Source organism: Eleutherodactylus coqui, chromosome 13 (genome assembly GCF_035609145.1).
Source record: "Eleutherodactylus coqui strain aEleCoq1 chromosome 13, aEleCoq1.hap1, whole genome shotgun sequence".
NCBI classification, from domain to species: Eukaryota; Metazoa; Chordata; class Amphibia; order Anura; family Eleutherodactylidae; genus Eleutherodactylus; species Eleutherodactylus coqui.
Genome location: NC_089849.1, coordinates 102412874 through 102429520, shown reverse-complemented (window position 1 = coordinate 102429520; position 16647 = coordinate 102412874). Strand labels below are relative to the sequence as shown.

Sequence of the window (16647 nt, the reverse complement as noted above, 5' to 3'; positions counted from 1 at the left end):
CTGAAGCGCGTCAAAATATGCTTACGCCCGTACGAAGCCAGCCTGAAGGTGTAAGAGCAAAATCGAAACCTTTGCGTTTTTATTTTTAAACCCAGTGAGACCAAAGGAAGAAAAAATGGGAACGCTTAGGCTGGGGTCACACGGGACGTATTCCCGGTGGATTGGCTGCAGCACAAAAACATGAGATTTCCGTTGGAAAAGCGCTGCTTCAAAACCCGCGGGACTTAGCTGCGGGTTTTGGAACAGCATGGCTGCACGCTTTCCCATTGTGGCCGGCGCTCCCATAGAGGAGAACACGGCTGTTACAGGAAAAAAATGATGTGCTGCGGCAGGGGAATCCGCGCCACTGCGCCGACTTCTGACGGCTTTGCCGCGATGAATTGGCCGTCCCGCGCGGATGAGCTTTTTGACAAATATCATCCACATGGCTGACTAATGCCGGTATTAGCGGCTGCAGGTGAACTTGCCGCAGCGAAATTCCGGATGGAATTTCCGCGGCAAATCCGCCCTGTGTGAACCCAGCCTGAACATTTCTCTGCAAAAAACGGAACAGAGAGATGAAAAGCCGTGAAACTGGGTGTGAATTGACGCTAATGTGTATGGATCTCTATGCTGCTGTGAGTTTGGGTCAGCACGCCCGCGGGCGGCTGGGATTCTCGTCTGTAGTACGGCTCATAAAATGTGATTAAATTAAACCATCTCATCAACAAAAACGTTTTTTTGTCATTTTTGTTCGTTACTAATAAAGTAGAATGAAAAAAAATACAGTGAGAAAGGGCTTTGCACGCAGCGTCGTGACGTCATAGGGCTGTCCGTCGCAGTTACCTGTTTCTCCGCTATTCTCCATTGTCATCGGGGTCCTGAGAGATTGAGGTGTCTTCGGCGGTGCCTGCTCCATTCTTCCGGTGCTGTCAGGCTGCGGCTTGGTCTTTGTTTCTGAGTCGGAATGGCTGACGATACGGAGCGCTCGGATGGCCGCATCGTTAAGATGGAGGTTGATTACAGCGCCACGGTGGACGAGCGGCTACCGGAGTGCGAGAAGCTTGTAGCGGTGAGAGCGGGGCTGAGTCACGGCGGCCCGGGGGTACAGAGGCCTCACGTGGGGTCATGTAGTGCCGCTGCCGGAACGATAATGAGCTTATAATAGGCAGTGGAGCACTGTAGGGATGAACCTCCCTGAGGCCGGCTGCACACGAGCGAATGCACAATTGCGTGCGACAGCGCAGCGTTTTTGCGCAATGAATGAGACTTTTTTGCGCCCGCAATGCTTGTTCTTTTGCAAACCAAGACGCACTGATTGAAATGTCTAATTAGTCCTAATGAGTTCCTTATGTGCTGTCCTGAGAGATTACCGTGTTTTGTGGATCTCCTTGCGTATTGCACCCATTTGCGCACCCCCTATTGACATCTATGGGGACCATTTTGTGCGCAAATACGCTGTAAAGTAGAACATGCGCTATATGGGGTTTTTTTTTGGAGCTGCCAAAATGTTTGCAAAATACGGAAACGTGTGCGAACCACCGGAATCGGGATCTGGTCTCTGCGTACGTTCGCAAATACATGCGTGTGACCCCAATACTGGGAGAAACGGGGCAAGGGGTGGGGCAGGATGGGCTGCTGGGTGTGATTGGTTCCATTCATTGCCAGCAAGTGGAGGGATTAGAAGCGGTTCGGTCGGCGTAGTGCCTGGTAGGATGCTGGAGGACATTTTGCCATACGCTGTGATTACGTCCTCGCCGTGCCGGGTCCGGTTCTCTGCAGTTTTATGATGATTCCTTTTTTTACCTCTCTTTTTTTTTAGGAAGGAAAACTGCAAGAAGTGATCGAGATCCTGCTGTCCCTGGAGAAGCAGACCCGGACTGTGAGTGTGGGAGGAGCCTGCCATGGGGGAGGGGCTATACTAGGGGGTGGGGGTCTCCAGGACATCATAAGGGGGGGGGAGTCCAGGATGTAAAAAATCACTGCCTGCGGCCATACTTACTGATATCAGGGCTGTGACTTGTTTGTAGAGTCCAGGATGTAGCGGCATCCTTTGGTCAGTAGGGGGTCCCAGCACACATAGCGGCATCCATCGGTCATTAGGGGGTCCTGGGACACGTTGGGAGGCTTCCAACACATAGCGGCGTACTTCGGCCACGTGTGTGTGTGTGTTTGGGGGGGGGGGGGGAGTAGGTATTTTCAACCTCTATGAAGACTATTGGGAGTTGTGATAGGGTGGTATACTTTGGCTCTTAGAAGGGGAGTCCATCCTGCAATCATTAGGATAAAGATATCTCCATATGTAGGTAACGCCGCAATCTGATTGGTGCATGCTTGGGGCAGTTACTCCATGCTGACGGGTGATCAGTGACCTCCATATATAATCAGCTCTGTCTCACAGGCGTCTGACATGGTGTCTACGTCTCGCATCCTCGTGGCCGTCGTGAAGATGTGCTATGAAGGCAAAGAGTGGGACCTGCTGAACGAGAACATCATGCTGCTCTCAAAGAGGAGGAGTCAGCTCAAACAGGTGAGGGCCCTTTAAGATGACCTCCTGAGTCACATGGAATTCGCTGCATTAATCATGTTATATGATATAAAATGAATGGTCTGTGCTTAGGCTAGACCGTGTGATTGGTGGGGGTCCTACCCCTGGGCATGAAGGAGCAGTGGCATTGATCAGCGTCCTCGCTGCAGTGTTCATACATGTGCACACGCTCCTAAGCACAGGCCACCAGTGGATCCTATTGGAAAATCCCTTTATTTATAGTATATTGAAAAGTTCAGCATCAACTTTCTAGTAGTTTTTCTTTTTTGGTTCGTGACCGTTTTTCAAGATCTTTGCTTGCTGTCAGTGACTAGCAACATGCGAAGCTGGAAACCCATTTTAACCTAGTATTTCTCAGAGATTAGCAGGTTTGGTGCGCTTGCATCTGTTCTAGAAAATCCCCTGTGAGCTACACACAGCAGCAGCGCAGATACTTCTCCTGTCCTGCTTGTTTGTTACTACTTAGCAGTCAGGATACATTGTAACAAACATCAGCTGTGAGACATATCAGATGAGGACACAGTTTCAGCCTGTGGTTGTGAACAAGAATATTCCCATTAAAATCTCCCAATCCCTCAGTAACTTGGATCCCCTTCTCTCCTACAACCTCCTCATATTCACCATGGTCATTTGACCCAATAACATGAAGTTATCTGCAGGCTTCTCTTCTTCTCGCCCCACTCCCGGCTTTAGTGACCCTGCCCCTTCGCACCTCCCGGCTTTAGTGACCCCTGCCCCTTCCCTTCGCACCTCTCCCGGCTTTCGTGACCCCTGCCCCTTCCCTTCGCACCTCTCCCGGCTTTCGTGACCCCTGCCCCTTCGCACCTCTCCCGGCTTTCGTGACCCCTGCCCCTTCGCACCTCTCCCGGCTTTCGTGACCCCTGCCCCTTCGCACCTCTCCCGGCTTTCGTGACCCCTGCCCCTTCGCACCTCTCCCGGCTTTCGTGACCCCTGCCCCTTCGCACCTCGTATAGTCTGTCTCCCCGGCTGTCATGTCCTCAATTACTGTTAAAAAATTAACATATATATATATAATCTAATATATTTTATCTTGCCCCGTCCGGTGTTCGTCTGTAATCTCCAACCCGCGTCTGGTCTACTCTCGCCGAATCAACTATCTCTCTAAGGCTGAAGGCACACGTCCGTAATGTGAGTTGCTCGCATCAGACAGCATATGGACGCACGTCTGATCTACATGGAGCTGCATTGTCCATGAATACGGATGAGTGTAAAAAGCCTCATAGGCTCTAATAGGGCTGTGCGCTGTTCATAGAATACACAGAAAGCACACGGCTCCAAAATCCGGCAGTGCCTTTGACCTAACGCTCTTCTTGAACTCTTGTGATCACGTTTCTACATTCTACAGAAACCGCCCTTAAAATGTCAAATAATCTTCTTATAGCTAGATCTCCCAGCGACTGCGCTTTATTCATTCTTCTGAAAGCAGTATGGCTGTGCTTTACATTTTGCTGACGATGTAAGGCTCCTATCCTCCATAATCTAGACCTCCACTCCCTTTTCCAAGTCTCGCCTCGTGCTGCACCTCTGCAATACACAACCCACTATAACATCCAGTTTTAACGTGACCCTCAGGACCTGGAGAAGCAAGGATGGCCGCACCACTTCTCTGACTACCCTATGTACACTGTGCATAAGGTCTCATGTCCACGGGCGGGTCAGATTCCACATGAGGGATCTGTAGCAAAATCTGACCCTGCCCGCATCCGAGGACACTGCTTACGTGTCTGGGTCTTCACTGCGGATGAGTGCGGTAGCGCCAGCTGGTGCGCCGCCACTCATTCGAAGTAGATTCTTCTTTATAATCTCCTGCCTTCCCGCAGAGTCCGTGGCCCGTCTGCAATTGCAGAAGGGCCGCAGATTAGATGGCTTCCATTGACTTCAATAGAAGCTGTCCCATGGGAACTGCAGCAAATTGGAGCATGCTGCGATTTGTTTTCCAGACCAGAAGGACCACTGAACAAACCTTCATGCTTTAATTAATTTGCAGACGCCCATGTCTTCCTATGGGCGGCTTGAATTGCGGATTGTCTGCAATTCTAATTTGCCCATGGACGTTTTGCCTTAGTATACATCATTAGTGTACAGCTGCCTTGATGAAGCAGTGCTGCCTGTGTGAGAGGTATGTAGTGTCTTAGACTACCAATCAGGGTTTCTTCCCTGCAGTTAGTGTAACGTCTTACAGTAACTGGTAAGATTTGTTAGTCCAGCACCGCACTCAGAGGTGAACTTCTGTCGTGACCATAATCCTAGATTACGATGGATATTCTGCACGGAAGTGAAGGCTGGTTTCTTTCTTGTCCCAGGCCGTGGCTAAGATGGTTCAGCAGTGCTGTAAGTACGTGGAGGAGATCACAGACCTTCCCATCAAGCTGAAGCTCATCGACACTCTGCGAACAGTGACTGAGGGAAAGGTAAGACCAGGGTCTGGTAACTGAGAGCGGGGTGCAGTACACCTCTGCTGTCCTCGGTCTGATCCACTCTGTCATGGAGATGTCTCCTTCTACAACAGTGCTTGATGCTTGCCTGCTGTTATTCCAGAGATTGTGCAAAACTTCCAACTTTTTCAATTATTGCTATTATTTCAAACATCCGGCACTTTAGTAACTTTTTTTTCTGTCGACCTGCATCGCCGCAGCTTTCCAGACAGATTCGGATCTCCACACTATTTAAAGGGGTTTTGTCATTAGAAAACAAAAAATCAATACAAAATCAAAGCTATTCCTCCCCAGACAGCCTTCTTACTACGTCTTCACCTCACCAATCTTCTCCTGGCTCCTTCACTTCCCCGGGTCACCTCACCTACAGCCCGCCGGATCCTCTTTTTCCGGTTTTAGAACCTCCATTAGCTGCAGTTCACTTCCTGCAGGTCAGTGTACCCAGTCACTAGTGACGTAGCGTTCACTGCCTAGCAGGGAATGCCGAATCCTCGGCAGCCTGCTCTAGCGCACATGAGTGATATCTTGCTGCATATAGTATATGAAACACTAGCGGCAAGACATCGCATATGCGCAGTCGCGCTAAAGCAGGTTGCCGAGAACGCTATGTCACTAGTGATCGGGTACACTGACCTGAAGGAAGTATAATGCCGGCTTCATCACAGGAAGAAGAGGATCCGCCCGACTTGCAGTGAGGTCATCCAGTGAGGTGAAGAACTGGGGAGGAATAGGGAATTATAGAATTTTTTTATTTTTTGACAGAACCCCTTTAAACTACATCTGACAGAATGCCTCATCGCCAGTTACTGGTGAGGACACATTCACAACTGTACAGATTGTGTCGTCATTACAGAATTGGAAGGCGCTGAGTATGTCTGACCAGTAAAACAGCGGAGCCTACGGGACGTAACCAGTAGAGAACTAATCAGGAGGGAGGACTGCAGGGAAAGCAATATCTCTGTAGCTTTGTAGAACAAGTAATAGCAATAGATTGCCTTAGGCTGGGCTGTTATAGAATCCTAGAATAGTAGAGTTGAAGGGGACCTCCAGGCTCACCCAAGCAGGTCTGATTCTGCGTGCAGAGGCCTGCAGTGGATTCCAGCGGTGTGCCCGGCCGGTGATCCTGCTTACGGCCACATAATGTACTGCATGTGACCCCCGTACTCGTGTGCAATACAGTTTCTCTGTTTATATTTTCCGCACCGTCGCTTAGCAATGACGCGGGTACCTGCAGCCCATACGCAACTTAATTGCGTATGAGCTGCTGGTATATCCACGATTATAGAGCACAATGGGCTCTATGTTGCAGATATCTGCAGTAAAAATAGGACATGCTGCGTTATATTCTTCGCGAGCGGATTGCGCTATAATCGCCTGCTAATGTGAGCGGAACTGCATAATCCAATGCTTTTGATTCGCTTATTACTACGGATCATTCGCTCACAGAATCCGCAATTACTATCCGGTCGTGTGAGACCCTCCCCCTTAGGAGGCATATAACTTTTACTTTGATTCGCCGGAATAGCCCTGTAATTGTTAGTAGCTGAGCCTTGCAGCTTAGTTCCATAAGGGCACACGTATGATCAGGAACTTAGCTGCACTGTCTGTTGGAATCTGACAGCTCCGCCTCCTATTTCATCACAAGCTCCAACTGCTACTCTTTATCTCTCCATGCTGTACACTGCAGCTCAGCTCCATCAAAGTACAGCTATGATTTGTGACTCCATCTTAGCAACATTGTCTATTGGAGCCTCATGTATAAGACCTAATACTATATAACAAGCCCTGCATCTGTGTATATAAAGGCTTCTACTACACTTCTGGCTCAGGCCCCAATGCGGACATCTGGCTCCGCTGCAGTAACAGCAGGCTGGAGGGTCAACTGAGCTGCGGACCCCGCTGATCAACTGTTGACGACCTATACGGATAGTAAATTCCATTTATTAAGCAGAGAAAGTTGCTTTACTTATTCAGCACTGGATGCACTAATTCTAACTTTTTTTCTTTTTTGTAGATTTACGTGGAGATAGAGAGAGCTCGTCTCACTAACACCTTGGCATCCATCAAGGAGCAGAGCGGGGATGTGACGGAGGCGGCGTCCATCCTGCAGGAACTTCAGGTAATAAGCTAACATATTATACGGAAAGGCCCCAGAAGTAAATCATTGAGGACATGGCCTAGTTTTGTACTTAAAGGAATTGTCCACTTTCTACTGCTATTTACAGTTTTTGTAAAATTTCCTGTTCTACAGCTAAATAATTATATTTCCAATATACATGTATTTAAAATTCTGCTCACATCCCTTTTTTATAGCAGTGCAGTGGTTCCTTTCTGCAGAATAGAATGCAGACAGGGGCCATAGTAATGGCCATTAGTCATGTCACACATCAAACATGTCATGTGACCCTGGTGTTCAAATCACACTGATCAGGTATCTAATAGTTACATAGTAGATTACTGCGGAGCAGAACTCGCAAAGTATCGCTACCTGCAGCTTCGCCATGTCTGTCAGCGTTTGTAGACAAGCGGCTCTTATTTTTTCCCCGTCTCCTCTGTTTGGTGGTTTTCTTTTGTAGTAGACATGACATCACCTGAAGACTGTTCGTGTGTCATCTTTAACGCCTGTTAATAAAGTTAACTGCTAAAAAACACAGCTGTCTCCAGATGAGGTTGTCATGCCTAATAAAGTCAACTGAAAAAAGAGAAAACGGGGAGAAGACTATAAGAGCTGCTTCTCCACAGACCCTGACAGACATGCTGACACTGCAGGCAGTGATACTGTGTGAGTTCTGCTCCGCAGTAATCTACTATTCACCTATGCCATATCTGATCAGAGGGATTTGAACACCAAGGGTCACATGACTGATGGACATTGCTATGGACTAGACCCTTCTACTGCGCAGACAGGGGCCACTGCACTGCTATAAGAAAGGGATGTGAGCTTAATGTTAAATACATGTATATTAGACAATTGTCTGACTTCCTATTCTGTAACTAAATAAAAACTGTACAAAATGGACAATCCTTCTCAGGCCCAATACACATGGGCTTATTTGCACTGCGGGATCCGGAGCGAGCGTTCGCCACCTGATCCTACAGCAAATACTGCCCATAGGACATGCTAAGAAAACCGCTAAACGCTTTTTCCTGCCCACGAATGGAAATCAACAGCGATTATTTAGTTGGGGTGGGACATGTTAAAAAAAAAAAACACATCAAATCTGCAGTTTTTTGTTTTTTTAGTTATACCACATGGCATACGCCATATGGTAAAAAAAACATGATGGCTTAATTTTTTTCCGCAAGTTGATACAATTGTGATAAGACGTATATCTGTTAGTTACAACTGACACGTGCTGCGGGTGGCACAGGATCCACTTCTCAGCTCCATTCATATGCTGTACATGTACAACATTTCGCCGCAACCTCTTTCCTCCCATGTATGGCATGAAGCAGGTAGAGATCAAAGGAACCGCCACATATATTATTATGGATGTGTTGTGAAACAGCTGAATATGCTGTGCTATATGAGCAGGGTCAGCCTGTGCCATGTACATGGAGACGGCCCAAGTATCCCCCATGTCCCCAGTTAGGATTTTTAAGTTGTCTGATCTTTAGCTTATTTTGGGGGCCGCAGTGTAATGTGGGCTGCACTCCCATCCCTGTAATATGCTTTCTGTGGTTTTTAGGTGGAGACCTATGGATCTATGGAGAAAAAGGAGAAAGTGGAGTTCATCCTGGAGCAGATGCGCCTGTGCTTGGCGGTGAAAGATTACATCCGCACCCAGATCATCAGCAAGAAGATTAACACTAAATTTTTCCAGGATGAGAATTCTGAGGTAAAGACCGTGTCATTGGTCATGGGGGGCAGCAGTTAAAGGGGTTGTCCCGCGGCAGCAAGTGGGTCTATACACTTCTGTATGGCCATATTAATGCACTTTGTAATGTACATTGTGCATTAATTATGAGCCATACAGAAGTTATAAGAAGTTTTTCACTTACCTGCTCCGTTGCTAGCGTCCTCATTCCCATGGAGCCGACTAATTTTCGCCGTTTAATGGCCAAATTAGCCGCGCTTGCGCAGTCCGGGTCTTCTTCTGTTCTCAATGGGGCTCCGTGTAGCTCCGCCCCGTCACGTGCCGATTCCAGCCAATCAGGAGGCTGGAATCGGCAATGGACCGCACAGAAGCCCTGCGGTCCACGGAGGGAGAAGGGAGAAAAAAAAACCAACCCGTTTCGGCGCGGGACAACCCATTTAAGGTAACGGGTCCCCTCTGAGAGCCTCCTCTGCTGAGCCTTTGTTGTTAATACACGCAGGTTGCAGAGGAGTCACCGTGTCCACATATTGCACGTCTGATCCTGAGTTACATCCTGTATTGTTGGCTGTAATAACAAGGTTTAATGCAGGCAGCAGTATGGGGGGGTGCTTGATTTCATCTGTAAATACATTTTCTATTTTTGGGGGTTACTTCGGCTTCTGTAGAGAGCAGGTAAGATATTGAGGTTCAGCAGGCGATGACTTGGCGGCTCCTTTGATTCTGGAGTCCCTGCCTGATTATAGCTGCTGAGCCACCATGTAATCCCATTTCATCTTTTTTCTTCCTGCAGCAGCTGAAGCTGAAATATTACAACCTGATGATTCAAGTGGACCAGCATGAAGGCTCCTACCTGTCCATATGTAAGCACTACCGTGCCATTTACGACACACCCTGCATCCAGGCAGAGAGCGAGAAGTGGCAGCAGGTGAGTCCCAAGCTCCGTCCTCACAGGACTCGCCTCTTCATGGCATTCATATGATAATGGTGATGTCTCCTTGCAGGCTCTGAAGAGTGTTGTACTATACGTCATCCTGTCCCCGTACGACAATGAGCAGTCCGACTTGGTGCACAGGATCAGTGCTGACAAGAAGCTAGAAGACCTCCCGAAGTACAAGTAAGTGAGCTGCAGTCATATGTAATGCCACAGATAACATGCACTGTTTCCTCCAGGTGTAAGCATTTTTAAAAGGGTTTTCAGAGTTCTGTATTCTTAAATCATCTCTCCGTGACCAAAATGAGATTGCCCTATATTCACCCATCCCCACTGCAACGGTGCATCCTTATTTTTCCTGCCGGCAGCCTGCTGCAGGGACATCTGTCAGATAGGCTGACGACAGAGATCCGTCTGGCAGCTCCCGCGGCGGAGATCTGCCGTGGGATACCGCAACGCCCGTGGACAGGGGGCCTTAATGAGTTTTGTTTTAGAGTATTCGCCGTGGAGTGTATATAACATTCTGTAGGTTTACATTGATGAAACATTTATATAGGGCTTTATTACTTTTGCTCAATAAGTATTTTTACGTTACCATATTCTGGTAACCATAACTCACCTACCCTAACCCCCCCCTTTTTTTTTTTTTCTTTTGTGGGGGGATCTCACATTTACATTTGTACCAGCTTAGGTTAAAGACAACTTTGTTTGGATTTTATTGTATTTGTTTTGTTTTTTTTAGTAGGATGAGCTGACATGAAAATTTTGCACCATTCCTGGGTGCATTTTTATTTATTTATTTATTTTTGATCTCTTAATGTTTTGGGAGGTGTTGTGATTAAAAAATATTTACAGGGTTAATTGTGCGATATAAGTGGCAGGTTAAGTTTATTCCGCGATTTGATTTAATTATGGTAACACTATTCATATGATTCTTTTCCTCTAATGTACCACATTCTGGGAGCCATAACTATTAGTTTTCCGTCTATAAAGCTGCGGGGGAGGGGGGCTTGTCTTCTGCAAGAGGAGTTGATGTTTCCATTGGCTCTATTCTGGGATGCATGAGACTTTTTGATCTTTTTACTCCACTTTTTGTAAAGCAAGATCATCAGAATCTGCATACTTTCAAAAAATTTCGTATAGTGTGTCTGTTTTTGTTTTTCATTTATTTATTTTTGTGTGTTTTTCTCATGGTAAATCGTGTTTTATTGGCCCAGTTGGCCACCTTAGATGGCAGACCCAAAGGCCATTATTTCTGGATGCCATTGCCACAATCACATAGCAGGAGGCCTGATTGGGTGTGTAAGCGGCACCAAACCCTTTGAATGCCTTGGTCACCAATGACTGCAGCATTAACCCCTTGAGTGGCACGCCCGGAAATTTTCCGGGACGAGCTCCACTGCTCATAGCGATACAGCCCGGAAGATTTCCGGGCTATGTATCACTATGGGAGCTGCAGAGCACAATGCCACAAGCTGTGACATTGTGCTCTGCCTGCACAGACCCACAGAGAGCAGTGCAAGGGCTTTGAAAAACCAGCAGAAGATATTGCAGATATGTAGGCAATCTCCTGCACTGGTTTGTTTACAGGTTGCTATAGAGACCATCGGCTTGTCAGAAGCAAGCCGATGGTCTCTGTGGCAGGGAGAGCTGGTTGTTAGCTGTCAGAGGACAGCTAGGTACTAGCTCTTACAGCAGAGATCAGAGAAAACCTCCGATCTCTGCTGTGTTAACTCTTTACATGCTGCAGTCTATGTGACTGCAGCATATAAAGGGCTGTCACTGCAGCATGTAAAGGGCTGTCACCATCGGACACCCGGAATGTGATCAGGGGTCCTGATGGGTCCCTGTGGAAGTCCCCTAAAGGGAAAAAAAAAAATTAAAAAAAAAAAAGTAAAAAAATTATTAAAAAAAAAATAAAAATACTTGTCTCCCTTTACTTTGTAAAAAATCAAAAATACAATCACACATGTGGTATCCATGCGTTGTAATGACCATGAGAAGGAAGTTAATACATTATTTAACCCCTTAATGACATGGCCCCTTTTTTTCTTTTTTCCCCATTTCTTTTTTTCCTCCCCCCTGTTTAAAAAATCACAACTTGTCCCACAAAAAACAAGCCCTTATATGGCCATGTCAATGGAAAAATGAAAAAGTTATGGCTCTTGAGACGCAACTGCAAAATTAGTTGAAATTCAATGATTAGACCATTTAAAAAAACCTGCCCTGGTGGGCACGACAGGGTGGTAGGAAACCCGCCACTCAAGGGGTTAAAGGGCTTAAGTTGTCCAGTTGACTGCAGTGTCGGTTACAGCCACAATCCCACTCTAGTCCCCCCACTTCCCTCCCAATGAAAATTCGCATAGTTGCAGTGGATTTCTGCTATGGATTTTTACTCGCTTGAGCCACGGTCCGTACATGGATTTAGCCTAGTCGGTGAAATCCACACGCTAATTTGGAATCCATGTTAAATGACGTCACCACATAGCATTTTTTTTTCCCTCTGTTTTCCTGAACGCAAACTTCAAATCCACACATGGGGAAAGAAATCTGCAGTGTATATTCAATATTGCGGATTTCCATTTAAACTAGCAGGAGACTTCAAGCGGCCTATGAACACGGCCTTAAATGCAGTTAATTAGCATCATAGCCGGCATACATGCACACATTCTGGTGTCCCTTTGCTCTGTCCCCTTTTGTAATTTTGCACTCAGGCCATTCCCCTTTGTGCCTCCCTCTTACCTCACTTTGAGCCACGCTTGGGTCTTTTTATACCCTGTTGACTATAACCATTTGCTCTTCCACCTACCTGGACACACCTAGACTCTTCTGTTTAAGATTAAAGAAACTTTTCATGATCGCATTGGACTTCTAACATTGTAGATGTACTAAGGTCCTTCTTTCATACGCAGGGATCTGCTGAAGCTCTTCACCACTATGGAGCTGATGCGGTGGAGCGTGTTGGTGGAGCAGTATGGGAAGGAGCTGCGGGAAGGTTCCTTAGACAGCGAGGCCACGGAAGTCTTCAGCTACAACGAGCAGGGAGAGAAGCACTGGAAGGACCTGAAGAACAGAGTGGTGGAACACGTAGGTCCCGGCACAATAACCGCACCACGTAGGGTAGTCAGAGCACCTCCTACTGCTGACATGAGGTCAGGGGAGGTAGCGGGACTGACTGTAGGCGTACGGTTTGGGGAGAGATGGGTTGCTTCACTTTATAACAAGCCTTTCACTTGTTTATAGAATATAAGAATTATGGCAAAATATTACACGCGGATCACCATGAAGAGAATGGCAAAGCTACTGGATCTCTCCGTTGATGTAAGTGATACATGAACCCACATAAGTAACGCTTTCCTGGATGTCCTGGGGGGTTTTCCAACCTCTTTGATATTGTCCAATGCTGGATCCTGATTGGCTGTTTCCTTGGGACTTTTAACCACTGAGTCACATCCAGTTTTGTCTCTGTGTCTCTCTCTCTTGCTCACCCCCGGCGCCCCCCGAATCTTTTCACCCATAAGGCAGTTACTCGAAAAAAGTGATACTCGTTTGAGTAATTGCTGTAAAGGAGCACGTTTGCTCATCTCTAGTGGTAATACATTTATGCTGCTTTTACTTATGACACGTTGCACTTTGTTAGAGCTACATCTTGGATAATATATTGGGTTTTATTTATGAAATCAAGATTTAGAGAACATTTTGAAAACGTTTTTCAAGATTTTAATATTTCTGCTTGTAAGCAGTCATACCGTACAAATAGTTATGTCAGTTACCATATATACTGTATGTTAGCATCACTTTGTAAACGCCATTTTTTCCCCCCAGGGTGTTAGGAGGCTTATAAGGATAGCGACCATTTTTCAAATTCTGAAGAACATCGTCTTCAAAAAAAAATTGGGGGGACCATTTCAGTATGAATGGCTTCGCAAGCCTGGATATTAGAGACAACCCCCATGTATCGCTCCCTTTTTTTAAAAACCTGCAAACCTCAACATTTTGAGAACTACATTGATAAAGTCTATAAAATCTTTGAGAGTTTCAGAGAAATTTAAAGCAAAACAGAAGAAAAATAGTTTTTTTTTTCTTCTTTTTTTCATACTTTTTAGTTAGCAGATAAACAAATTTTCTCCAATATCTATTATCCTTTAACTGCAGTTTTTAGAAATATCCCACATGTGGCCCTTCTTGGGTGGGAGATAGATGCAAAAAACAAGCCCACTGCATTCTTTCCCTATTCATGTACATTATTAAAGGATCAGGAAATGTCCCCCCAGGACTGCAGTGTCTTTATACCCGACCTCCGAGTTTCTCAGACCTCTGACCCCTGCAGGAATTGTCCTTATTGTGCCACCCCGCCAATCTCTTGAGAAGCAGACTTGTAGCATTGTAGAACAGTAGCGCCGCTTCTCTATATCTGTTGTTTTCTTTTCTTCCCAGGAGTCTGAAGAATTCCTTTCCACCTTAGTTGTCAATAAAACAATCTACGCAAAAGTGGATAGACTGGCCGGAATTATCAACTTTCAGAGACCAAAGGACCCCAATGACCTCCTCAATGACTGGTCCCAGAAACTGAACTCGCTGATGGCGCTGGTGAACAAGACTACGCACCTTATTGCAAAGGAGGAGATGATCCACAACCTGCAATGAGGGGGGCAGCATGTTACGGAATGCCCTACTGTATAGTATTGTATTTTTTATGTTTTGGGATTTGCTTTAAGCCTTGTTGAACCTTAATAATAAAAATCCATGTCTACGATGGCAGGCTGCACGGAATGCCTTTCTTTAAACTTGCCACTATTACTGGCCCCTTTGCTCATACATCACATGATGGCCTGAATTCTGGTGAAATGCAGCAGCCCTATGTAAATAATCCTAGTGACATCATATAATGGTATGACGCAACTCCGCCTGGATGTGACATAGATGGGATGGAACATAACTGTGGCCATATTGTTTACAGCCTAATGTCAGCGGCTCTTTTATACTGGGGCTGTGATGCGTCCCCCCACCTTCCTCCACGGCTGTTTTCTTTTTTGATGGTAGTAATATGCCTGTAGACAGGGTAGTCTCCTCCAGCATTGGAGGAGTGGAGCCACTACCAGGCCTCCTCCACTTGGATTCCCTTAGTTTAGACCTTGCTCTAATTCTTCCTTAGGCCTTATTTACGCAGCCAAGAAAATCCTGTGTGTTTGCACGATGCACAGAACTCGTGTGATGTACTAACTCATTGTTTCCAATGGGCTAATGTACATGGATGTCTTCCCTCTTGTACTGATAGTGCGAGACAGGAAAACTGAAGCGGGTCCTTTGCATGTGTGGGGTGTCACATGTCTCACAGCACACGGATGGAGTGTCCATGTGCTATGAGAGTTGCGCCCAAGACTCTTGGATGCAACTTGCCTTTGGCCATGTAAATACAGCCTCAGGGAATCTGAAAGACCCTCATCAGGACGCTGGGTAGTTTGGGTTCTCTTCCGCAGTTCCCCTTTAAGACCACTTCCGTATCCCACAGAGCACATGGGGATCTTTACTTCAGCAAGATGTGGTGAGTGAGGTTGTGGAGAGAAGTTTCCTCTTACGGGTGACTACCCACTACAGTTTTTATTTTTTTTCACTGCGAAATTCGCAGCGTTTTTTTTTCTGCAGGGGTCTATGGGACTTGTAATGTTAAAAACGGGATTGCGCAAAATCGCGATTTTTAACATTTTAACTCTCATAGACCCCTGCGGGAAAAAAAACGCTGCAAATTTCGCAGTGAAAAAAAACTAGTGGGTAGTCACCCTAAGTTCTGCTTTTGGGGAATTTGGGTAACCACCAGTATGTCTGCCACTAGAGGGCTTGTCACCCAGCTTTCCCAGAATCATGAGCTACACCTTATCGTATCGTGTTTGGCCAGATATGTACCTCAATAATAACCTCTGAAAGCTCATTTCCAGCTCTGCTCCCTTCCTCCGCATTGCTGTATTTGGATCCAGTTGTAGCAATTATCTTTAGTGGCATTATAAACTAGAGTCTGGAATTGGCCGCCTGTCCTATCCGAGCCTTAGGCTGCCTGTTTACAGGACGACTGTTGGCGGGCTGGGTTATCATTGCGGCCGCCCACCTCCATACACAGTAAACAGGAACTGCTCAAACCTCAAGCGGCTCCTGTTTACACGGCTGATAGCCGCATGGTTTTTAGTTCTGCTAAAAAGCAAAGTGACACTAACAAGGACAGCGACTTCACACTCGGTGGCTGCGTGCACACGGAGCGATAATCGTCTAAATTCGCTGCTTCCAGCAAGAATTCAGGCGGTAAACTCCCTGTGTAAATGTTCCTGACTTTTGTGGAGTTGGGGTTGTAGAAAATGGGAAAAGAATGATAGAGCTGATGGAGGGGAAAAAAGAAAACTGCAGGTTAAAAGTTAATCTATTGGATGGATATGAGACAAAGCATGGGCAACCAGGACAAAGAAGGGGCGATGGGGAGGTAAGTGATGGGAATCTCTGCTGTCTGAGGGAAGATGGGCAAATTAGATGGAGAAGGCTAAATTGGCAATAAACTCACAGCTAGTTACTCTCCCAGTCATTGTAAACTGGGAATCCATTATGATCTCTCCACCGCTACATGAAATTACAACTTATTCTAATGTTTGATACCTCAGTTCCACAAATTGTGCTTTGCCCAATGGAAATGTGATGGCATTGGTAAAAGAGGATTTTTCCCCAATCATTAGGAGACCCCATGGACATGTATACAAAGAGGATTCACATGTTAATCCTCCCTTCACTTGGAGTGTGTTACGGGTTCGGGGGATAGTATACTTGGACTCCCTTCATCGCAGTAAACATGGAAAGGTATCATTACCTCTGGTTTTGGCCACCTAACGTTTTTTCCCCAATAAGTGCTATGAGGTTACAGTATAGCCCAAGCAT

General features: G+C 46.3%; 1 protein-coding gene across 1 annotated transcript; it reads left to right on the top strand.

Annotated features, from left to right (window-relative positions):
- Nucleotides 1-838: 838 nt before the first annotated feature.
- PSMD12 (proteasome 26S subunit, non-ATPase 12) lies at nucleotides 839-14488 on the top strand. The gene is made up of 11 exons (XM_066588244.1): nucleotides 839-1051; nucleotides 1802-1861; nucleotides 2381-2509; nucleotides 4852-4959; nucleotides 6998-7102; nucleotides 8673-8822; nucleotides 9592-9726; nucleotides 9803-9915; nucleotides 12645-12819; nucleotides 12976-13053; nucleotides 14170-14488. Exons 1-11 carry the CDS (start codon nucleotides 947-949, stop codon nucleotides 14377-14379), a joined length of 1368 nt encoding a protein of 455 aa, XP_066444341.1. The 5' UTR covers nucleotides 839-946; the 3' UTR covers nucleotides 14380-14488.
- The last annotated feature ends 2159 nt before the right edge of the window (nucleotides 14489-16647 follow it).